The sequence below is a fragment of the Dipodomys merriami genome, unplaced genomic scaffold (assembly GCF_024711535.1).
Source record: "Dipodomys merriami isolate MVZ:Mamm:240054 unplaced genomic scaffold, mDipMer1.0.p SCAF_7, whole genome shotgun sequence".
Taxonomy (NCBI): domain Eukaryota; kingdom Metazoa; phylum Chordata; class Mammalia; order Rodentia; family Heteromyidae; genus Dipodomys; species Dipodomys merriami.
The window spans coordinates 31,825,518-31,850,022 of NW_027206290.1; the positions used below are offsets into that span (position 1 = coordinate 31,825,518).

Sequence of the window (24,505 nt, forward strand, 5' to 3'; positions counted from 1 at the left end):
AAGGTTTTACAGCTTTTAATGAATAAGCTATTATCTTACCTCTATGGGCTAGCCTACCCATTTGACATACTGCTTTTATCATACCAAATATCTACACACACATGGGTCTGCTGCTGAACTCCTGTTCTGTTAAGTTCATCAGTACCACCCAACTTACTTGATTTCAGCAGGGTCATGGAGGCTCCTGGTCCACTTAAAACACAGCTATCTCCAGCAATTTATGGTCTTTCTTTCCAGTACCCACCCTTAAGGCTTAGACACAAATTTCTAGTCTTTGATCTCAGTTAGGGAGTAAGGGAATGCCAATATTGTAGTGATTGAATTCCCATCTCAATTGCTCTCTCCTTTGGCGTTTATTCCCAAGAGAAATCCAGGTGGACACCAGTAACATTAATGGTATTTATTGAAAAGAGCAGAGAAAAACAGAGTATAGAACCTTTGGGTAGGTACAAGCCTGTCACCTGCTCAGCATATACACTTGTGGCCCCATTTGGCCATCTTGTTATTGATGGGCATCTTGAAGAAGCGGTCAGACTGCATGTATGAAGCTATTTTCTCCAAAGCCTGAAAGGTAAGCACACCAAACTTTTATTAGGCCCCTAGTCCAGCCTGATAGCCCCACAGTGTAAGAGCAACATTCACCTGCTACTGCCTCCACTTTACTCCCACTTCCTGTAGGAAGTAGGCTGGAGTGTAGATGACCCTTTCCAGGACTTACCCAGAGGTGTCCAATCACTGATCTCATTAAGCAAAAGCTGGGGCATCTATACCATCATAGAGCTCCTCTGAGCCTAGGGGAGCCCCTTTCTAAAAGAAAGGAGCAGGGAGCATTACCTCAAAGCGGCACATAAATGCCTTCAGATTTGGGAACTCATCCAGGCACTTGGGCTCAAACATCCGGTTCTGGTCTAAGACATCGTAAGTGAGGAAGTCCACAAAGGTGAGCTAGGAGGAAGAGGTAGTGAGATTGTCAGGTCTGGAAAGGTCATGACAAATAACTGCAGAGAGACAAGAGATATTATCCTTGTTCCTTCCTCTTACCTTTTCACCTGCAAACCAGGTACATTTCCCCAAGAACAAGGAGAATTGTTTCAGTTGATCAGGAAGCTGCTCCAAGTACTCAGGCTTCAATTTCTCCTGAAAAAAAAAAAAAAAAAAAGAGTGAGAGTCAATAATCAAGGTGCTGGCCAGTGAAGGATACTTCTCTTTGCCTTCACTTGAGAGTAGCAAGAGGAGAAGGCTTTGAAAAGGAGAAAGAGCAAACACTAGAATATGACCAAACATTCAAACAAACAAACTAGCTTTGTTTTCTATTCTGATAGTTTGTGGGAGGGTGGCAGTAGCAGAAGGGAGCAGAAATAACCTTCAGGTTTCTAAATGTTCAGCTCCTCCTCCCCCCTACTCCCCTTCCATTCTCTCTCTCTCTTGTGTGTATGCCATACTAAGGCTTGAACTCAGGGCCTTGTGCTCTGGCTTGGTCTTTTTGCTCAAGGATGACACTCTATTACTTGAGCTACTCTTCTACTTCTTTTTTGCTGATTAATTAGAGATAAGACTCTCTTGGATTTGTCTGATAGGGCTGGCTTCAAATCTTAATCCCCAGATCTCCTGAGTAGCGAGGATAATAGGTCTGAGCCACTAGCACCCGGCATTTAATGCTTCTTTTCTTGACTTGACCACTTAGCTAATGCCAGCTAAGGAAACTTACATGGTCCGAGTTGTAGCAAATCCGCACCAGCTGCATGCGGAAGTCCATTATCTGGTTCTCCATGATGTCCACTCGAATTTTTTCTTCTTCAGTATCACCACCTGAATTCCAAATCATGACAAGTTACCCTGGGATCATCATTGCTGTTTACTCCAGTTGGGCAGTCACACTGGACTCCCTGGTCAGCTCTACTCCACTCACACATGTTGTGCTTGCGAGCGATGTAGCGCAAGATGGCATTGCTCTGGGTGATCTTGTTCTGCCCATCCAGGAGGTAAGGCAGCTGGAAAGAAAAGAATAGGTCAGACTAATAGTCTCTTTTGACTCCTTCTGTCTCCTGGGAAAGAGGAGACTAAGCAAGAGAGAAGATGCAGAAAATTTTTTTAAAAAGTGGAAAATCCTTTGTCTTCACCTAATAAACATGTGATATTTCCCCCTCCATTTTGACCTAGTCTGTCCCTTCCAAGATCCTCCCCAAACCCGGGAGGGAAGACACAAAACTAGGTGTACTTGAAGGCCTTCCCATCTGCCTACTCCTCTCGTCGCCTAGAGCCACTTACATTAGGGAAATCCAGGTCGAGTTTGAATTTCACATCCAGCCATTGGCTTCGATCATAGTCAGGAGCTGTAAGATAGAAGTGGGGAAGCAATCTCTTTACTAATCCACCTGTTGGAAAACATTTAGGCCCAGCCCCTCAAATCCCCAGCTCCCCAAGCTTAATCATTTAGGCCTTACACGGTCTATTTGTCTTAAATATGAAGACGGAGTTGGGCCATGAACAAAGTCATGGATCTATCCACCTGTCCTCACACAGGACACTGAAGAGCTCCCATGTAACTGGGGGCTGATGTCCCACCCAACCGTGCCGTGATGCCCCCCCTCCAGGCCCAAGACAGGCCCAGCTAGAGAGCCACGGCGTGGCCCGGGGACGGGCCCGGACGCCCACAACGACTTTACCTTCGCCGCACGTGTACCGTTTCTCCTCGTAGCAGGTATCCGTGAACTCCAGGAGCAGGCGGATGGCGTGCGCCAGCTGCGGGGAGGCAGCGGGGCTCAACGCCTGCGCGCCCCCCCACCCCCTCCCGCCAACGTCCCCCGGCGGGGCGGCCCGGGCCCCGGCATCCCGCCAGGACGGTCGTTAAGCTCACGGGCCGGTCCGCCCGCCCGATCGGCCGGGGACGGCGTGAAGTCCCCGGGCCGGGCTGGGCGAGGCTCTGCGGGCCTCCGAGGCGGCTCAGCTTTAGGTCACCCCGGTACGGCTGTTTCTCCAGGAGATCCCCAACCCCCGGCCCCGGCCCCCTCGGCGGCGGTTTGTCCGACCAGGCGGCTCCGCCGTCGAGAAGGCCCTCACTCACCCCGCGAATATCCCAGTAACCCAGGACCATCGACGATGACTTGGACGACATGGTGTGACTGTGTGCAAGTCTTGCAGAGCGGGAGACGGGTGCCAGGCGCAGGTCTTATACTCCCCTGGGGGGCGGGGCCAGCGCCGGGGTGGGGCCAAGCAGCTCGCGCCGGCCCCGCCCCTCGGGCCCGCCCCGCTCCGTCCGCGGCCCTGCCCCCCATTCGCGGCCACTCGGTCCTGCGCAGGCGCGACTTCTGTCCACTTTAGGGTTTGGGGCCAAGGGGGGCGGGGGCGCGGCGAAGCTCTGAGGCTCTGCCCATCCCTACTGTGGGAAACCTCACTTCACCAGTAGTGGCAGTAAGAGTGACCTTGGTTCTCAGGGCTAATAAAACTCATGTGTCCTTCCTTCCTTCCTTCCCACCCCTTCCCTCCCCCTTCCCTCCCCCTTCCCTCCCCCTTCCCTCCTCCTCCCTCCCCTCTTCCCTCCCTTCTTTCCTCCCCCCTCTCCCTTCCCTCCTCCCTTTCTTCCCTCCCTCCCTCCTTCCTTCCCTTCCTTCCTTCATTACCTCCCTCCCTCCTTCCTTCCTTCCTTCCCTTTCTCTCCTTTCCTTCGTTCTTTCTTTCTCACTCCCTCCTTCCCTCCCCCTTCCCTCCCTCCCTCCCTCCCTCCTTCCTTCCTCCCCTCCCCCTCCCTCCCTCCTTCCTTCCCTTTCTCTCCTTTCTTTTGCTCTTTCATTCTTCCTTTCTCCCTCACTCCTTCCCTCTCTCCCTCCTTCCTTCCCTTTCCCTCCCTCCCTCCCTCCCTCCTTTCTTCTTCCTTCCTTCCTTCCTTCCTTCCTTCCCCTTTTCTCCCTTTGTTTGTTCTTTGGTTCCCTTCTCCCTCCCTCCCTCTCTCCCTTTCTCCCTTCCTCCCTCCTTCCCTTTCTCCCCCCCCCCTACTCTCTCCTCTCCTCTCCCCTGCCCTTTCCTTTTTTTTCTTGCCTGGGGGCCTCGTGGCTGTCCACAAAAGTCAGGTGGACTTGGATCACCAGGGAATGGTTATCAGTTTCCAGTTTGGGGGGAGTGGGAAAAGCTGGAAAAGGAGGACAAGGTGATTAAAAAGAAAAACTTGTCCAGTGTCAGTAGCTTAGGCTTGTAATCCTAGATACTCAGGAGGTCGAAATCTGAGGACTGCAGTTCAAAGCCAACCTGGGTAGAAAATTGGTGAGACTCATCTCCAATTAACCACCCAAAAAGCTGGTAGTGGGGGAGTGGCTCATGTGATAGAGCACCAGCCTGTAGCCCAAAATCAAAGGGACAGTGCATAAGCCCTGGGTTTAAGCCCCAATACTGGCACACACACAGACACAAAAACATAAATTGTTTAAACACTTAAAACTAAGGTAGGAAGTGATTTGGAAGGAAGCATCATGTGAAATTTATAGAGGGGGTAGATCACTTCGGGCCAAGCAGAAGGAGGAGGTAGGCATTGAGTAAGGTCACAGGAATATGGGAAATACAAATGTGTACAGAAATAACTATACTTAAAGTTGGGTTAGGCTGGGTTTTAAGGTTGTGATGGGCTGTGAGGAGACAGTGGGAACAGCTTCTGGCCAACAGGTTGTAGAAGACCTTGACCAGCAGAAAGAAGAGTCTGGATGTTTTAACCCTGGTCTGTGGAAATTGTCTAGATCACACAGTTTAATAGAAATGTTAGACAAGCCATACGTGTGATTTAAAAATATTTTGTTTCTAGTTAAAGGAAACAGGGATTGCTGGGTGCTGATGGCTCATGCCAGAAGGCTGAGGTCTGAGGATTGTGGTTCAAAGCCAGCACAGGCAGAAAAGTCCTTGAGATCTTCACTCCTTTTAAGTACCAAAAAGCAGGGAGTGAAATCAACGGAGAGGGTGAGGCCCAGAGTTCAAGCCCCAATAATGGCACACATAAACAAAATGAAACAGGTAAATTAATAATACAGCTCAATACATCAAAAATACTGTTATTTCAGCACATAATTAATATGAAAATTATTGAGATGGTTTCTATTGTTTCCTTTTGTATTGTCTTCAAAACACAGTGCGTATCTTACAGTTACTTACAGCACCTCTCAAGACAAGCTCCAGGCAACTCGTTGACTAGTCTGTTGGACAGGGCAGGTTCTGATGCTTTGCGGAGATGAGTTATTTTGTCAGAGTCCTCTAGTAAAATGACCCTAGTCGGTGCTGAGTGTATGGAAGGATATGGCCATGTTTTCCATTTGCTCCTTCCTCCAGCTATTCATCTATACAGCAGTGTTTATTAACATGCTTTTTAGGGGGCAGGCACTGTTTTAGGTGTTGGGAATACAGAACTGAAATCAATACACCAAACCCCCTCACCTCAGGAAACTTACATTCTAACAGAAACAAATGAGTATGTAACAAATTCATAGTAATGAAACTGGAGCATTCTCAGGTGCTTGTGTTTTCTAATTCCCTCACTTCTAATGTTATGCCACAGTACCCCAAACCGGCAGACCGCATTTCTTCTCTGCTAATCTCACTTTACGGTGATCTTGAAAATGGACTTTTAGAGCCTAGACCCAAACTCCTGGGACTTCATGTTACATCTTGCCACTCCATTCTGTAATCCAAATAAAGAGACAAAGTAAAGGGCAGAGAAAGGAGGTCATGGCGTGGACTTGCCATGGAAAGATAGCGCTTCAGTTCACCTTCAGCCATCTTTTCTCAGCAGACATCTGCCTTAGGTTTAAACAGCAGGAAGAATTGGAGGCAAGGGATGAGAGGTATGCATAAACAAATCTGGGCCCAGGTGTGTTCAGTGGTTATAGGTGACAATGGTAGTCACAGGTGGTCTGGTAGCTCACTGGTCAGGATTGGACAAGTGAGACCTTGTTATCATGAATCATTGTTACCGAGCAGGTAATCTAGTTGTTCCTAGGTTCCAAGATGATTGCAAAGTGATTGTAGGAGAGAATGATGCAGAGCAGTGGACACAGTTACAAAATGGAGGCTGGGATGCCAAGCTGTTCTCCTACTTTAGCTTAAATCGTGGGCCCGAGTAAGGAGGCAGAGCTCCTCACAAAAGCGCATTTAAGAATCTGTTATAATGGAAACAAGAGTTTTGTGTTCTTTCTTTAATTTGTTGCTATTTTTGTTATCTCTTCTTTTTGTCTTGTCTTTGGGACGGTAAGGGAGGACACAGAAATGGAGGGACAAAGGGCCAACAAACAGCAGTGGTACTCACTACACACTATTTTGAAAATGAACTATACAACTTTGGGGTGAGGACGAGAGGGAAAAATGGGGAGAGAGGGAGGGAAAGGATGACACTGTCCAAAAAGAAATGTACTCTTTACCTGACTTACGTAACTGTAACCCCTCTTACATCATATTTATAATAACAATAAAAAATTTAAAAAATAAATGCTACAATAAGTCAAAGAATTATGCACATACTATGTAGAGAAAGAAAAGAGAGATGAGCTCTAGGGAATGGGAATGGTGGAGGGTGTGAGAGCTGGGCTAGGAAGGAGATTTGTGTTTTTAAAGGAGTGTTTGTGTGTGTGTGTGTGTGTGTGTGTGTGTGTGTGTGTGTGTGTGTGTGTGTGTGTCTGTCTGTCTGTCTGTCTGTCTGTCTGTCTGTCTTAGGGCTTAAGCTCTAGGGCCTGGGCGCTGTCCCTGCCCTTTTTTTTTTTTTTTTTTTTGGTTCTGGTTGTGGGGCCTGAACTCTGGGCCTGGGCGCCGTCCCTCAGCTCTTCAGCTCAAGGCTAGCGCTCTACCACTTGAGCCACAACACCACTTCCAGCTTTTTTCTTTTTGCTTATGTGGTGCTGAGGAATTGAACCCAGGGCCTCAGGCATGCAAGGCAAGCGCTCTACCACTGAGCCACCTTCCCAGCCCTCCCTGCCCTTTTTTGTTCAAGGTTAGTGTTCTACCACTTGAGTCACAGCTCCACTTTGTGTGTGTGTGTGTGTGTGTGTGTATGTATGTGTGTGTATCTCATGGACTTTCCTGCTCAAGCTGGCTTCTAACCACAATCCTTACATCTAGTCAGCCTCCTGAATAACTAGGATTACAGGCTTGAGCCACAAGTGCCAGGCAGAGATGTTAACTTTTAAACAAAGGCCTGAAGCAAGTGTGGAATCCAGCCACGGTGTTACAGAGGACTCTAGAGAAATCTAGGCAGAACAAGCAACAAGTAGAGATAATCATCACTGTGCAGACAACATTAAAAAACCAGGTGAGATTGTAAAGCATTAACTCCTTACTGGGGCCTATGACTTAACTGAAAGAATTCTGTCACTCCAACTTCAGTTTTGTATGCATGGCCTTTGTTTTAAGCTATGTATTTTGCAATCACTTCAATTCTAAGCAGCACACTGAGAACATCTTTAGGACAAGAGACAGAAGTTAAGAAGCTAAGAAACAACAGATCTGGGTAACACATCCACTCCCCCCATGAGGACAATTATCTGTAATGACAAGGCTGCACCTTGGAGCAGGCATAGTCATATCATGGGAACCAGCTGGCTTTCCTTAAGTGGTGTGGTGATAATAACTTCTCTGTATCCTGAGAACAGGACTGAGATGATGGTTCATCAGGACCCACCAGATCAGTGCTGAGACAATGGGAGTGTTGAATGGCTATGCTTCTCTCTTTCTTTTCCCCCAAGTTCTTTGTCTATTCAAAGCTGTTTGTACTCCAAAGATGACTGAAGATGAACTGAAGTGCTGCTTTCCCATGGCTGCCCATGCTAAGGAATAAACCTCCTTTCTCTTTGGCAGGACCTGATGTGTGGAAGGACCTGATGAGTCTGGGGCTGGGGAGGGGGGTGTCTTAAACTCAGATTTCATTATTGCCAAGGAAGTGAGGTCAGCAGAGAGGAGCAGAGCTCTGAAGGCTTGCATTTAGAAGTCAGCAAATAACAATGAACAAACCAAGGTGGTCTCTATAAAAAAGTAGCCAGGGTTGTCAGAGGAAAACAGGTAGTTGGAAACTAAGTGAAGACATTAGAAGGTGGGAATGAGTAAGTCTATCAAATACGACTAAAAGATTCAGGAAGCTGAAGCCTAAGAGTTATCAACTGGATTTAGCAACATGGACACAATGGTGACCTTGATTAAACAAGCTATCGGTAGGAGTTCCCTGAAGGTCCTGGGAAGAAGCTAGCTTCTGTTTGTGCAGAGGCCATGAGAAAGGAAAATAGGCTGCAGAGTTGTAACAATGTCACTGCTGGGTGGTAGAGATAGGATTTGTGAGCTGACTAGGGAGATGGAGGAAGGAGGAGGGAGGAGGGTACCCAGCCTGTACAGCATGACCTTATGGGGCTTCCAGCCCCTTTCTCTCTAGCCTAGTAGTGGGAAATCAATTTTTCCATTAGTTCAACTGAAGTAAATCTGGAGCTTTATTAATTACTTAATTACTTTTTGGTACAGTACTGGATCTTGAATTCAAGGCCTGGGCATTGTCCCTTAGCTTTTTTTATTTGGTTGGTCCTAGGGCTTGAACTCTGGGCCTATGTGCTGTCCCTCAGCAATTCGGGTCAAGGATAGCATGCTACCATTTGAGCCATAGTGCCACTTACGGTTTTCTGGTGGTTAATTCCGGCCCAAGCTGGCTTTGAACCATGATCCTCAGATCTCAGCCTCCTGAGTAGCTAAGATTATGGGTGTAAGCCACCAGTGCCTGGCTTCTTGTTGTTGTTATTATTACTATTATTATTATTGCCTTTGCCAAAGTTTGATCGCAAGGTCTTTTACTCACTTGGCTTATTTGTTCTGCTGACACTCTATACCTCCAACCTGACTTTTTGATGGTTATTTTGGAGATAGTCTCAAGGACTTTTCTGCCTGGGCTGGTTTTGAGCCATAACACTATAGATTTCAGCCTCCTGAGTAGCTAGATGTGAGCAACTAATGCCCAGCTTGTGTTGGCTATTTGTTGAGATAGGGGTTCACTTTATGTCCTGGCTGTCCTGGCCTTCAGTCCTCCTAGTAGCCAGCCACTGGTTGAGTCTTGTAAACTCTCTTGACTGGGCTGGCCTCAAACAGTCATCCCTTGTTTCACCTCCCAAGTAGCTTGGATTACAGGCTTGAGCCACTGTGTCCTGCTGGGAATTTATAAAAAGACACTTGGCTAAAAAAGAACAAAGGGAACAAATGACAACATAGGGACACATGACCTTAAACTACCTGGGTTTTTCCTTCTAAGATAACAAAAAGCCAGTCACACATTCACTTGAGGCATGAGCACCAATGATTATTGCTAATTTAGCTAATTTATTCTACTATCAGCTTAACAAGTTTGTAAAGTAGGTATTTTGTCCGTTTTATATATCTAAAAGAACTGAGGCCCAGTAAAGTTGGGTGTTGCCCAAGTTCCCATGGAGAGTCTGCATTCAGAATGAGGTCTGTGTGTCCAGCCCACCTAAACTGATGATCCTGACAGCTCCTCACTTCATCTCAGTCTTTTCTGTGAAGTCTGGGGGGAATATTGGCATCAAACACTATTTTTTTATCTTGTTAGTTTCCCTGGTTCTAGGGCCCTTCCAGCTCTGAGAAGCCCCCAGGTAATGAGTTACTGTGTCCTTCTTTCATTCTGAACAATCTTGCTTTTGGTTAAACTTGACCTTGTAAGTCACACCTTAAGACTCTTACTAGACTTTTTCTCTTTGATGAGAGGGAATATTTGCTTTCCTATTCTGTGTGCCTAGCTGCAAGAGAAAGTTTTTTGGAAGAATGATATAAGCAGCCCCAAATAGGTTACTCTGTACCCATACAATGTTAGAGTCATGTAGAAATTTAATTAAGAGAGACTTAAAGGAACATTTTAAAGAATGTTTAAATCCATAAATATGTCAGACTTCATAGATGAAATCAATAAAAGCACAGATCCTTTTCTGTGGAGATGGGAGTTCATTCCATGACAAATTTTGAGATGAAAGTCACTATTTTCACTGAAAAACATTAGAAGCCACAGATGACCCAACAATCTCCCCTTAACCTTAGAGAGAACAGGAACCCAAGGAGTGGAAACACTTGAATTCCCAGAGCAGAATGACTTTCCCTTTCTGGTCATGTCCCTTCTGCTCTGCCACTAATTTCCACTAGGAGGAAATTCAGCTCGCTGAACTTCAGGAGACAAAAGTCCCATTGAAAGAGGGAGTTCTCAAGTACAGCACTGTGGATCATGTGTTCTTCCCTGCCCTGAAGTTCAATACTCAGCCATGTTGGGTACCTTGACTTTACACTGAAAGATACAGGTGGTGAGCATTGCCTTGTTTGGAGTTTGTTTAGAAAGAGTGGAGAGAGCTAGGCACTAGTGGCTCATTCCTGTAACCCTCGCTACTTTGGAGGCTGAGATCTGAGGGTTGCAGTTCAAAGCCAGTCCATGCAGCAAAAAGTCCATGAAACTCTTATCTCCAATTACACACACACACACACACACACACACACACACACACACACACACACACACACACACACACACACACACACACACACACACACACACACACACACACACACACACACCCCAGAAGTAAAGCTCTGGGTCAAGTGGTAGAGTGCTGCACAAAAATTTAGGGGACAGTGCTCAGATCCTGAGTTCAAGCCCCAGGATGGACATAAAATACAAAAAGGAAAAAAGGAAGTCAGGCGAGCTCGGACCACAGGTGTCAAATGCTAACTCCAGGCTCCAGGTTGCAGCATAGATTTCCTTTCCCATTCAGACACTCTGGCCAGTGATAGAGGTAGCGTTGCTGATGTTTAAGTGCTGTGTCTTAGCCCTGCCCTGCCCTTTCTTTGGCTCCCATCAGGCCCAGAAGAAGCTGCAACAGGTTTGAAGGTGCTTTTTATTGGGGAAGAAAAGGACTGAACAGACTATTGACAAGCATGGGCATAATTGAGCCAGGCTTAGGAAAGGGGTAAAATAAATAGGCAGTAACTGAGGCAGGCTCCAGCACAGTAAGAAAGGTACCATTTGCTGCAGTATCTGGACCTATTCATCTCTTCGCTGAAATGTGTGGTTTGCCATGAGCTGGGAAGCTGGAAGAGGAATTCTTGGGGCTCTAAAGGGGACCACATGCTCCATCTTGCATCTGAGAGCTCCTTAGTCTTGGAAGTGTCTGAGCTGTTGCCTAAGGACTTATCTGAAGGAAGAAAAGGATTCTGATGGAGCTGGTGCTAGCTGAGGGAGCACCAAAGCTCATACCACAAATAAGATGGTGCTTCAAGGCATACCCGAGTGCAGGAAGGCAGCCCCTTGGAGAAATATACTTTGCCAAAACACTTGCCATGCTCATTTCCACCCTGGTTGGGGCCACTGGCTTGCTCACTCCACACTCTTTCTCTCATCCTGGGGGGACCAGCCCTTCCCAATGGTAGTCAGGACCCCAGGATGCACTTACTCCCAGTGTCCTTCTGACAGCCTCCAGCCGGGACAGAATCCTTGGGGCCTCCTGTGGACACAGCATCTGCAGCTCTCCAGGTCGCATGCGAAGTAGCTGGCTTCCCATCAGGGTCCCAAGGCTCTTCACCGTGCTAGGAACAAAACCGAAGCCACCAGGAATGAGGTGGAAAGGATGCAAGGCTTGCATATTTGGGTAGAGTAAGGGCTGTTTTGGGTTTGGAGAGTGGGGTTACAGAAACATTCATGGAACTGGGTGTTCGAAAGTAAAGGAGCCAATTGGCTTTGGCTTCAACCTACTTCAGGACTCCCAGGTTTGAAGATAGAATGTGCTGAATAGCTGAACCAGGAGCTGAGATTCTAAGTTCATTACTTAGGAGCTTGATCCTTGAGGATCCCTGCAATCTTCACTCTGGCAGGGGTTCCCCACTTGATGCCCTGTCTTAGGCTTAGGCCAGCTCCCTCTTTTTTGTTCTGGCACTAGGATTTGAACTCAGGGCCTTACACTCTTGCTTAGCTTTGTTACTCAAGGTTGGCCCTCTACCACTTGAGCCACACCTCTACTTCTGTTTTGCTGGTTAATTGGTGGTAAGAATCTCACAGACTTTTATGCCCCATTTTGTTTTTGTTTCTGTTTGATCTACAGTCCCCAGATCTCCTCCTGAGTAGCTAGGATTACAGGTGTGAGTCACCAGTGACTGGCATTAGCCCTTCTGTCTGTCTTCTGCAGCCTGGGATGGAGTTGTCATGTACAATAGGGGCGGGCTGCATGTTCTAGATCTCTGGGTGACTGTAGTTATACTGTGAATCCTTCACAAGGCTCTCCGTCCACGGGGCTGGCCACTCACATAGTGGAGAAGTTCTCTGCTTTCAGCCAGGCTGTGACCTCCTCAGGCTTGGAGCTCATTCGAAGCATTGGAGCCTAGAATGGAAGGAGGGGCAATGAGGGCTCACGTCATCTCACAGTTCCCCACAGTGGGTCCCTTCTCTGGGCTCCCAATAAATCACTTATTTAATCCCCTGCTGTTCTGGTCTGGCAGGCATCCTGATTTGTTCCCTTCTGTGGCTCTATGATGAACTTGGTGCCTTCTAAGCATGCAATAATACTGAACAATAATCAATAATCAAATAAGAACTATCCCCTTGCCAGGTGTTTGTTGGTGGTTCACGTCTGTAATCCTAGCTACTCAGGAGGCTGAGATCTGAGGATCATAGTTCAAAGCCAGCTTGGGCAGGAAAGTATTGTGAGACTCTTCAATTAGCCACCAGAAAACCAGAAGTGGCGCTGTGGCTCAAGTGGCAGAGGGCTAGCCTTGAGCTGAAGAGCTGAGGGACAGCACCCAGGCCCAGAGTTCAAGCCCCATGACTGACAAATAAATAAATAAAATAAAAGAATTATCCCCTCCTCTTGTCATCCTGTCTTCCTTGTCCACGCCCTCCTTTCCCCTCTGACTCAGGACTTCTAGACAGCTTAGGCTATGTAATACCCGAGGGGGTGACTGGCCCTGACTCCCAGGGACCCCCATCTGTAGGGGCTCCAGGATGTTGCTGGGGATGTAGCCACGCTGTCCAGTCTCATTCTTCACCAGCCACCACCGCTTGCTCTGGTCCAGGACCTGTCAAGAGTCACTACTTCAGTCACCTGAGGCTCTGTCCTGGAAGCTACCACCTCCCCCCCCCCCCGCCCCCAAGGCTCTGACTCTCCCAACTCATTTCCCACTTCTTCTTCCTCTGTTGGCCATCCAGCCTGGCAGCCCAACTAGCCAGGCCACCCACTCCACGCCAACTCAAGCCCTGGCCTCACCTCTAGCACCTCTCCCTGGAGCACAGTCAGTTCCTGTGGGTTCCTTGCTTCAAACTCATATAGCACCTGCATCTTCAGGATGGGCTTGGTGGGTCTGGGATGGAGGTTGACATCCCAAGGTTGAAGACCATGGCTGTTTGTCTCTTCCCGAGCCAAGTGTGAGGTGCTCTCTGACCTAGGCCTTTGATCATGAAGGAAAATCAGGATGGCTGGAGAAGGAGCCCCAGAAGTGATACCCCAGTATTAGTCCCAGTCCCAGTCCCCAAGAGCTCCTAATGCCTCCTGGCTAGAATCTGGTGGTAACTTTGAGGATCGCCCAGAATTTGATGGCAGCACGTGGCATTTAGGGGTGGGAGACAGGAGGGCTCTGAAATATTGTTGGTCTCTGAAGACATTTCCAGTAGAGCAATTTTCTAGCTCTTGAGCTCTGCTCTGAACACTGGGAAATCTAAGGCATGTGTGGGTAGTATCTATCAGAAGGGATTGGAGCTTAACTGGTTCAAAAAAATGCTGCTTTTGTACCCAATGAGGGGAAAAGTATCTTTGCAGATGTCTGCATCTCACTACAAGAGAGCACAGAGGATCTCTGTGATCCTGGAGGCACTTCCTGTCCCTTCCTCCCACGGCCAAGCAGTTCCCAGTAAACTCTGGCTTACCTAGAAAAGGAGTCCTGGTGTCTTAAGGGTGCCTGCTAGGAACAAAAACAGAGGGAGTGAGAGTGGGAGGCAACCACGATGGTGATAGGGAGAGAGCGATCAGATCCCAAGCCTGCACAGCTACCTCCTGTCCCACCCCTTCCTCCTCCACTTAAGCCCTTAGTCCTGTGATTGGGATTTGGACCTGGAGGGCTCTATGCTGAGCATCCCTTACCGGAGAGGAGGGCTCTGGAGGCTGCCATCCATCATAGAATGTGGGTTGGTAAGGTGAGGGCTCAGTGCCTGTCCAGTCATCCCTGGGGAGAGAACAAAGCTGAGTCCATCGTGTCTCTGTATTGGGCTGTGGGGACATGGAAAGGGAGGGAATGTGAAGGCCTAGGCCCACAGATCATCTAGTTATAATGGGGACACGGACTATGTACACAGATGAAAGGCCGTAGAGTGCCTATAAAGGAGCAAAGGAACAGACAGTTAAGCATGAATAAATATTACAGTGTAGGCATCTGTGGGCCCCTCTCAGCTTCATCCTTGAGCATTGATCCCCAGTAATATAGCAGATACTTTATTACCCTCGCTGGAGATGACAACTAAAATGTTAGGTGCCAGAATATTGGGGCCCTGGAGATATTTTTCTAACTTGTTTTAAGTCTCTGTTTTCCAAATAAATAGCACGTGGAGCTTAGTCTCTTTTTTCTTTTCTTTTTAATTGTGTGTGTGTGTGTGTGTATATGTGTGTGTGTGCGCACGTGCACACACACACACACATTCACACCTGTGCCCTGCTGGGGTTTGAACTAAGGACCTGGATAAATATCCCTTAGCTTTTTCACTCAAGGATGACATTCCACCATTTAAACCACACCTCTACTTCTGGCTTTTTGCTGGTTAATTGGCTCAGCCAGAGAAACTCTTATCTCCAATTGACCAGCAAAATCTCAGCCTCCTGAGTAGCTAGGATTACAGGCATGAACCACCAGCACCCAGTATCATCCATTTTTCTAAGGTCTCAAATTCTTTGTACTGGTCCTGGGGCTTGAACTCAGGGACTGAGCACTGTTCCTGAGTTTTTGTGCTTAATGCTAGCACTCTACCACTTGAACCACAGCTTCATTTCCAGCTTTTTTGGGGTGTTTAATTGGAGATAAGAGTCTCATGGACTTTCCTGCTTGGACTGGGTCCAAACTGTGATCCTCAGATCTCAGCCTCCTGAGTAGCTAGTATTTACAGGTATGAGCCACTGGTGCCTGGCTTCAGATGAGATTTTGAGACAAAAAGAAATGATACATCTAATACACTTTTTTTAATGTTCAAGTATTTGAGACTTTCTTGTTTAAGCCCATTACAAAACTTCTGCTTTCCTTTCTTGCTAGTGCTAGACAGATGTAAGGGCTTACTCCACACTGAGTTCTGGGTAGATGAACAAGAGATAGGAGGTTCAGAAACCATAAATGATTTCATTTTTTGAGTTAAAAGAGAACAACATAAAATCAGATCACACTAGGGTAAACAATTCATTGATGAATAAATGGATAAAGTGTGACACAACCATGCAATGAACATAAAAAAGAAAGAAGGACATGAGGAGTGAAATAAGCCAGTCACAAAATGACAAATAATGTTTGATTCTACTAACATCAGGTAACTAGAACAGACAAATTTATAGAGATAGTAGAATAGAGGTAACCCTGAGAGAATGATAAGGAAATAGTATTTAAGGGTAACTTTCTGCTTGGAATTGTAAGAATGAGCTGGAAATACATAATGATTGTTGGCTGCACCTCATATTCACTCACCGGCTGATGGTCCAGGATGCACCCAGCCCCTTCCAGAAGTTACTTTCATTTGGGCTTAGACAGGACTGCAGCAGGTTGATGGCTTTGGGAGTGAGCAGCGGTGAGACCACCTGGGCTGTCAGGCCAGGGTCAGGGCACTGGGACAGGATCTAACAGAAGGGTGGAGGCCAGATAAGGAAAGGGCCCAGTGTGTGCTCAGGGTTCCAGTGTCCATCGCTCTGATGTTAACCAACTAGCCTACTAAGGGTCCTCTGTTATATGCCAAAGATGGTCTCTTGGCCTTATAGGAGAAGGTGTTGGGTTAAGTGAGGGGCAGTCCTCACTGCTTCCCTTGACCTTCTCCTCCCTTAACACCTTTCTTTTTTTCTTGACCTGAGAAAGCCCCTTCTTGTCCTTCTTGACTTCAGCTTGTTTGTCTTTAACACTCTATTCTTCCCCTACTCACGAAGTTCAGAGTTTGGAAGATGATGTGCACGAATTCTGGGGCACTTGTCTCCTGCATCCTGATGGCCATTTTCCCCTGGGGATGTATGAAAATGTCTGTCACCACTCTTCACCTCACAACACCTCCACCAGGGTCCCAGTGCCACATAATTGTTTGTGCTTTAGCTGGGAACCTGGCACCCTCCAAAACTTCCCAGGAGAGAAACAGGAGGAGGGAAAGGCTCGGGATGCTGAAGTTAGAGACTGGGTGGTGGTGGGGGAGACAAGGGATGAGGAATTGACAGGGACCACAGACCAAGAGGTTGAAGCTCAATTTGATCTTCTGGAAGCAGTCAATGAAATACTCCTGTGGGATTCCTATGGGATATGGACAAAAATGGGTGTCACAGATCATCCCAAGTTACCCCCCCCCACTTGTTTCCCTAGGTGCACAGCACTCACCATCCTGTTTCTTGCTCTTTTTTTTCCAGGCCTTCTTCTTCTTCTTGTGATTGGCTTTTCCCTGGATCTCCTTCAGCTTCCCTGAGAACACCTCGATGTCCTTTAGGGTGTGATTGAGTATCTCCTGGACCCAAACAACCCATGGCCTTGAGTGGGCAGATAGACTGATCGTAGACCTCTCAACCCTGTCTGCTGTCCCTTCCCCACTACCAGTCCCAGCCTTAGTCCCAGCATGGGGTCTGTTGAACAAGCCTGCCCTGGCTACCCGAGGAATCTGACTTTCTAGGGGGAGGATGTCTGCAGGTTCTGACCAGCAGATTCTAGGGCAATGAATGAAGAAATATGATTAAATATGATATCTTATATTTGATACTTTATTATTAATTAGTATTTCAATACCACCATGGGGCAAGGCATGGGTTAACTGGCAGACAGGGTTCAATCCTTTACTTTTATAAGTTCAGATTGATTGACCTGAAGCTTTCTTAAAGGAGTTAAGGAAAAATAAACAAAAGGGCAAAGGTAGATAACAAGCAATCAGGAAGTACTAATGTAAGCCGTTTCATAACACATCCAGGATACCAGGGAATCACTGAGATAAGTTCATTCAGGGACTCCTACTGTCTGGACCGGATTACTGCAGAAGGTCAGCCATTCATAATTTTCTGTCTGTACTTAGATGTAGGACAAACAACCACACAACCAAGATTTTTCCACTGACAGCACTCAAACTCCAAGCTCACCAGTCCTAGCTCCTGTAGCCAGCCTAGAGTCGGACTCTAGGGTTCCCATAATTCTCCCTTCTCCCAAGCCCAGAAAGCCCAAGACATTCTCTATTACCTCATCTCTCTCAGGGTCCTCAGGGGATGGGCTCCTCCTTGGAGGGGGTGGAGTGAAGGCAGTTGGTTCTTGAGTACCGTGGTAGCGCAGCAGGGGTTTTGGGGATGGTGGGAGGCCTGGAATTTAGAGGATCAAGGGCTACAGCTTCTCTGACTTTAATCTAAACCTTCTCACCTGTCCTTATGTCCGGAACTTACTGTGTTCTGGAGTCATCTGGTGGAGTTGTTCTGGTGAGGATCCCCACTCCACAGAGGGTGCCTGATCTATAGGAAAGGGCCTTTCCAGAAAAGGCCCTCTCCATCTGTTCTGGCCTGGATGATAAAGGTCTCCAAATTTAGGTTTGCTGGGGACATGGTGAGGGATACATGATCAATAAGACTCTTGGAACAAAGGCCCTGCCCACACTTCTGCTCCAGGACCCAGGGGTACCCATCACCTCTCTCCAGGAGCCCCAGTTCTGCTCCTTGGTCTCCTTCCAACTCCATCCTGACTCATTTCCCTGGTGCCCAAGTCCTCGTAGGTCCCATAACAGTGTGAAGTGACAATGTCCTGTGTCCCCTGGGCCCCACTCCTCCCCCTGCTCATCTCTTCCCTAGCCCTTTTTCATTCTAGACCTTGCTTTGTTAGGCTCTTGAGCTCCTCAAGATGTGGGATCAAGGTTTTCTTGCCAGGAGACACTTACCTTTGTTCTGTCTCTTCCTCCAGGGCTTTCTGTAAGCTTGTCTTCAATTGCTCTGCCTAAAGGAAGCAGCAGTCAGAGGTGTGTGTGTGTGTGTGTGTGTGTGTGTGTGTGTGTGTGTGTGTGTGTGTGTGTGTGTGTGTGTGTGTGTGTTTGTGTGTGTGATGGTTATTGAACCCCATCTTTGGCCACTTACTCGCACTTCGTGGCACTGGAAAAGCAGCGTGCTGGTGCTTGGCAGGCCAGACTCTTGCACAGTGATGGACAAGATAGAGTTGTAGGAACAGGTGTTCAGTGCCACATCTAAGGCCTTGATGTTGTCAAGTCGATAAGAGTCCAGCTCCTCCTGAACCAAGAAAAGTAGTTAACTGCTAGGCCACTGAGAGCCAAATTGGGCTCCTGGGAGCTATATGAGTTTTCCCCCACCCTCTAGTGGCCCACAGTTAGGATGTATACACTGACCCCTGTTCTTTTGTCCCTTACCCCTGGACCCTTGAATCTTCCTAGATCTGGGTGTGCATTGTATGTGGGGAGGTATTTAAGGACTTCGTGGAAAAGCCTGATGCTTGCTCTTCCACAGGCTGGGTAGGCCAGGACCTGTGGCTATGTTTGGTGGGAGGGCTGACCTTTGTCTCGATGTCCAGCAGCTGGAGCCAGCCATCCCTGACCTGCAGGATCAGGTCTTGACTCCATACTCGGCCTTGTGCTTCCATCTCCTGCAGCTTCTGCAAGGCATCCTTGGGGTCCTGGACTCTCTGTGTCCCCAGCTTACATGTCATCAGGTGCTAAGGAAAAACAAGGAGGCCACACTAGGAGGTTTGGAGGCGGTGGGGGGCAGGGGAAAGGCAGGAAGAGAAGAAAGATGTGTTCTTGGTTTATTCTAAGGAATGGGGGTATGTCCCAGGCTCCCGAAAGGGCAATGGGACCACTGAAGTCACAGCAGGCAGGCTAGGGAAAGGGCATCTGGGCCTGAGGCTTAGTTGCTGCAGGAGGGCTTTTAGGACTCAAAGGAAGGACAGGCCTAAGGCAGCTGAGTGCCGGTAGCTATGGGCTCTAGTCTTCTAACAAGCAATGTCAGAGCTTCTCTGTTGAACCCTCAGACTCTACCCTGTTTCCTTTACTGCACTTGAGATACCACCTTCCAACAGCATCCCTGTCCTTTGCTCCTATACCATATGCCTTTTCACTCTGCCAATTCAGGCCCTGAGTTTTTCAGGAAGATCCAGCTTACCTTCTGATTCTTGCAGAGATCTGGAGTGATTTGTTTCCACTCAAGTCCTTTCCTTCCTTCTAGCCTCATCTTTTGGTGGGCTTTGTCTTTGCCCAAACTCCTCCAGTGGGCCTTTCCCCAGCCCAACTCTGCCTCTGCCACTCCCATCTTCCAAGGGGAAATGCAATCTGCCTCTTGCCCCTAGATCTGCCACTGAATATCCCTACTTGGATCCAGCTTCCTCCTTGTGTTCACACTGCCTAGAGAGAAGTCTGATTTATCCTCATTCAGCTGAGAATCCACTTCCCATCACTCATGGGGTTTCCTGCTTCATTCCAGCCTAACACCGAAGATGCCAGGTGGGTGCTTCTACCCTACACGCTATGTCCCCCACCATGTCCTCAGCACTGCATGCTCCTCTAGCCATGTCTTTGTAGCTTGCCTTTGCTTTCCTGGCAGCCCTTCAGATAACTTGATCTCAAAATGCCAGCCATCCTCTTATGGTTCCAGCAGCTCAGCCTAGACTGGGAGCTCAGACAGATTCTCCCCTTTGCAATGATGGTCTTCTTAAGCCCTCATAAGCTACATCCCTCCCCCTCTCCTTTCTCCAGCCATGCATTGTCTTCAACAAAGAGCTAGTCCCTGGAGATGGTATGATAGGAGGTGGGCCAAGTGGGTTTAAGGTAAGGTGGCTTTAAAGTGGCCTTTTGCCTGTCCCTCTGCTTCTTTCTGTCCAAGTACTGGACTTCACTTGGTCCTCTTTAATCAACCCTGACCACACCCTCTCTCACCCTAGCACTTAGCAGATGCTCAACCAAGCTCCAGTCTTGTTGGCTCTATTTCCAAGGGATTTGGCCAGACTTAGCTATTGGCTTCCATGGCGTGGGTATGGGCAGAGCAGTGGACACATAGGAGCCCCTGGTTTTAAAAATCTGCCTGGGGCCCCAGCAGTACTCACCTCCACCCTGTGCTGTAGGAGGGTGGGCTCTGAGGTCAGGTTCTGGGAGTACTCCTTCCGGTGCACTGTTGGGTATCAGCAGGACAGGAGGCAGTAGAAGAATTGGAGTGAGGCTCAGGCAATGGCTGGCACAGTCATAGGGAGGCCAGAGGACAGGGATTTGGGAGCTCAGCTCAGTGGGGAGTTGAGCAGAGCCAAGTAGGGCAGGGAAAGGGGTAGGGGTAGGGAGAGCTTACAGTAAATGGCTCTGCTGCTGGGCCGGGACATGTTGCCACTGCTGAGGAAGCTCCCTAGAACCAAGTGAATCAGAGACAGCCATTAGAGCTAGGGAGAGGCGTACAAGGCACAACAGAGCAAACTGCTGTTCTTGCTGTGATCTGGGGTCTCTGAGATCAGACTCCTGGCTCCAGAGAGTGCTCTGTTCCAAGGAACCCTCATCCTGACTGGGCTTAGAGACCCAGGACTACAGAAGGAAAGGCTTCGGCCACTACTGCATGGCTGGCTTCCCATTATTTGGCTCTAGGACTGGATCCTACCCCTGGGCCTGGGAGTTAGGGGATGAACCTTACCCACTTCTGCAGAGAGGGCAAGGGCTTAGTGGAGTTTTCTGATACAACAAACTTGCATTTTTCAATCCAGTTTCAGTTTTCAACCTGGAAATTAGCTCCTGGTAACCTCCAAGCTAAAGACCCTCTAGAGGAGTGTGCAATGCATGTATGTGCACGTGTGTGTGACTGTGAGAGCGATCTGGACCTGCCTGAATGTCTGACTACACATCTTCTAGGACACTATATCCTTGTCCTGGTTAGGCCTTTTTCGACTACCACTCTGCCTGGAGCACCACTCAAATGCCACACTATGCCTGTGCTTTCCTGTCTTGACACCTGTGTCCAGGACTCTTAAGAACCCACATGGTTTAATCTTTACCAACACCCATGTCCTTGGCCCTAAGTGCTGAGCAGTGTTCTAAGGGCTTTACCTTTGATAACTCCTTTAATCCTCAAGTCTGGGGGCCTCTAGTATCTCCTCTCACCAGTTGAGAACTCTGACACTTAAAGGGGCAGAAGACCTGGGGTCTCAAGGGATGCTTTAACAAAGAGTGAACCTAGGCCTGTCTGCCTGGCCACTCTATGGTCTAATTGCTTTATAAACGTGTGCTTATTAGGCCAGAATCCAGGGGGTCTGGGATCCAAATCTTTTGAAAAGTAAGAAAATTAGATATAGTATGAGTTTGTGTGTGTGTGTGTGTGTGTGTGTGTGTGTGTGTGTGTGTGTGTGAGGTGGGGTTAGTCAAAGGGGTCAAGAGTGTGGGTCAAGGGTGTGCGTCATCTGGGTGAGGCATGTATGCATCATGGGTCTCCACACGTGTTTGGGGGTGCACCTGCGTAGTACAGAAACAGAGTATCCTGGGCAAAGTATAAGTGAGCACCCACACCTTTTTATTAGGTCTGGTATGAAAATGGGGAATCTGGGAAGCTGAGATGGGAAAATGGATAACGAGTGAAGAATGGTGGGAGTAGGGAGGAGGAAGTGACCAGATCTCTGTTGCCTGTTTTCCCAAGAGAAAGGGTGCTGGAAACCTCCCTCCCCCCCCCCCCCCCCGCCCCTCCGCTCCCCACACACACTATGGCACTGACTTCCTGCTTCTAGGAGTGGAAGAGAAAAGAGAGTCCAGTTCTACCCAGCTCCTCGCTCCTCCTTCACACCAGGTGGTCGCTGTGGGTCACGTGTGTGCCTGTGGGTGGGTAAACAGCTGCCGCTAAAGACCTTGGCAGCCCCCATTTGTACTCCAAATGCAGGATCTTAACACAAGGAAGGAGTTAGCTATGTTACAGACATTGGTGGAAGCATTCATAGAGGCTGCCAGAACCCTGGGCTCTTCTTCATAACTACCCAACCCTCCAGCCCCTGGAGAGTCCTTCAGACCCTACCTGGGATGATCCTCCTGCCTGCATCTGGGAAGGGGCTGGGACAGGCCCTGGCCAAGGGTGCCACCAAACTGCCCCCACCTGCTGGCCCTGGGATCCCCTCTCCCTTCAAGCCCTGATCTTCCCCATGGGACAAGCTCTTACCTGGTGCCAATGCAGCTTGGTGGCTGGTCCCCTAATGGGGGGCTGGTGCTTGAGCCAGTCGTCTGGTGGCTTGGCTTGAGGCAGAGCCCTACTGGCAGCCAGATGGCCCTGGGAGAGCAGGGGACTCCGTGGTGGTGAGACTAATGGAGCCAGCCACACCTGTGCCCTTTGGACTCTGGTAGGTGGGAAGGCCTCCTAAGCCACCACCCACCCAACACTGAGCTGGAGCTGAGGAAGCGCCCTGCTTCCCAGCTTCCTTCTTCTTGGCTTTCTGGACTGGGACTACCCCTGGTCCCTCTGCCTTTTGGGTACTTTCTCTGGGTCCCAGGATAGCATGAGGCACTAGTGCCCTAGGCCTAGGCCTAGAAAGCCTGGGTTCATAATGGGAGACAGGTCATCTAGAGGTAAACTTAAGACTTTGGGGAAGCTGTGGGTTTGTTTGTGTGCTGTAAGTTCACATGTGCTGCACCCAGGGGCACGTGATCGCGTGTCTAGGAAGTGACTGTGAACAGGGCATGGGCATGTCAGAGAACATGGAGGCTGGCCCAGGGTCACAGGGGCATGGAGTGGCGGGGGCTAAGGTTTCTCATGTGTGGGGTTTGTCTTGTGTTTTCTCCCACCCAGCAGGGGTTCCTCCCACCCATTCTCCACACCTCGCCCCCTCCCTTCCACTTCCCTCTCTATTACCCTCACCCCTGGGGGATGCCTGGCTGCCTCCAGAAAAAAAAAGAGAACCTAGGCTTCCCTCTGACCGTATTTAAGAGACCCTGCACTTTTTTTCCCTTTTTCTTTTCTTTTCTTCGCTTTCTTTCTTTCTTTTTTTTTTTTTTTGGTTCGGTTGTGGGGCCTGAACTCTAGGCCTGGGTGTTGTCCCTCAGCTCTTCAGCTCAAGGCTAGCGCTTTACCACTTGAGCCACAGCACCACTTCCAGCTTTTTTTTTTTTCCTGCTTATGTGGTGCTGAGGAATCAAACCCAGTACATGCAAGGCAAGCGCTCTACCACTGAGCCACCTTCCCAACCCTTTCCCATTTTCTTGTGTGTGTGTGTGTGTGTGTGTGTGTGTGTGTGTGTGTGTGTGTGTGTGTGTGTGTGTGTGTGTGTATGTGTATGTGTGTATGTGTGTTGGTACTAAGATTTTACTTTTTGCCTGGGTACTGTTCCTGAGCTTTTTTTTGCTTAAGGCTAGCCTTCTACTATTTGAGACAATACTTTTAGCTTTTTGGTGGATAATTGGCTATAAGAGTCACACCAAATTTCCTGCCTGGGCTGGCTTTGAACCATGACCCTTACCAGTTAGGATTTATAGGTCCTATACTGGAGACACAGGAACCTGGCAGACTCTGCATTTTAAAAACTTGCCTTGAGAGCCAGGTGCCGGTGGTTGACGTCTGTAATCCTAGCTACTCAGGAGGCTGAGATCTGAGGATCACGGTTCAAAACCATCCGGGACAGGAAAGTCTGTGAGACTCTTATCTCCAATAAAACCACTAGAAAACCAGAAGTGGCTCTGTGGCTCAAGTGGTAGACCGCTTGCCTTGAGCTGAAGAGCTGAAGAGCGCAGGGGCAGCGCCCAGGCCCAGAGTTCAAGCCTCATGGTCAACAACAACAACAAAAAACTTGTCTCTCTACCCTCTAGAAGGCCAGATTTAAACAAGAACCAAAGGAGCAAAGGGTTGGGAGGGAAGAAGTCGGGGGGGGGGGGGGGGGTAGAATGAAAGAGAGGAAGCAAAACTGATCCTTGGAAAATGATCCTCTTGCCACAGAGCCCCAGGCACAGCAGCTCTTAGGATTTGTTATGGAGTGTGCTGCCTTCAGCCTGCATTTCTATCCTCATCCTCCCTCGGACCAGCCAGGGGATCTTGGCCTCTCCTCATTCCCCCACCCAGCAACACTGCTCTGCTGGCCTAGAGTCCAAGGATTGCCACTAGTGAGGGACCTCCCCACCTGGGCTGGTATGGGCCTGTGGGAAAGTCTGTCTAGCAGCCAGCTTCTGTGGCCCCAAATGGCAGGTGCCTGTTGGGCCTACACCTAGCCATGACCTCATGAGAACCAGTCCTCCTCGATCTCTCTGGATGTCCTGTTCCCTAGGACTGAGCCTTCAACCTCCTTTCAGGACAGGACAGCCTGACCCCCAGTGTCAGCCCCCAAGTTCATCAAGGCCATA

At 48.7% G+C, this 24,505-nt stretch overlaps 2 protein-coding genes across 6 annotated transcripts; both read right to left on the reverse strand.

Moving 5' to 3' along the window:
* Positions 1-385: 385 nt before the first annotated feature.
* Positions 386-3,187, reverse strand: LOC138816476 (glutathione S-transferase Mu 5). Its single transcript, XM_070006237.1, has 8 exons — positions 3,065-3,187; positions 2,667-2,742; positions 2,269-2,333; positions 1,910-1,991; positions 1,709-1,809; positions 1,042-1,137; positions 835-945; positions 386-564 (listed from the first exon to the last, which is right to left on the reverse strand). The coding sequence occupies exons 1-8, from the start codon at positions 3,113-3,115 to the stop codon at positions 466-468; spliced, it is 681 nt and encodes a 226-aa protein (XP_069862338.1). The 5' UTR covers positions 3,116-3,187; the 3' UTR covers positions 386-465.
* A 7,688-nt stretch (positions 3,188-10,875) lies between these two features.
* Eps8l3 (EPS8 signaling adaptor L3) lies at positions 10,876-22,479 on the reverse strand. 5 transcript variants are annotated; one of them, XM_070006241.1, is made up of 20 exons: positions 22,341-22,479; positions 21,950-22,003; positions 20,505-20,558; positions 20,269-20,333; positions 18,727-18,885; positions 18,297-18,446; positions 18,104-18,159; positions 17,619-17,764; positions 17,422-17,537; positions 16,582-16,705; positions 16,436-16,497; positions 16,142-16,216; positions 15,697-15,845; positions 14,118-14,199; positions 13,904-13,938; positions 13,248-13,428; positions 12,931-13,059; positions 12,292-12,365; positions 11,445-11,577; positions 10,876-11,186 (listed from the first exon to the last, which is right to left on the reverse strand). In XM_070006241.1, exons 3-20 carry the CDS (start codon positions 20,533-20,535, stop codon positions 11,175-11,177), a joined length of 1,779 nt encoding a protein of 592 aa, XP_069862342.1. In that variant the 5' UTR covers positions 20,536-20,558; positions 21,950-22,003; positions 22,341-22,479; the 3' UTR covers positions 10,876-11,174. The 5 variants fall into 5 exon arrangements, with proteins under 5 accessions (XP_069862342.1, XP_069862344.1, XP_069862339.1 ...); XM_070006243.1 differs by having other exon boundaries at positions 13,904-13,935; positions 21,906-22,003; XM_070006238.1 differs by having other exon boundaries at positions 21,906-22,003.
* Between the last annotated feature and the right edge of the window lie 2,026 nt (positions 22,480-24,505).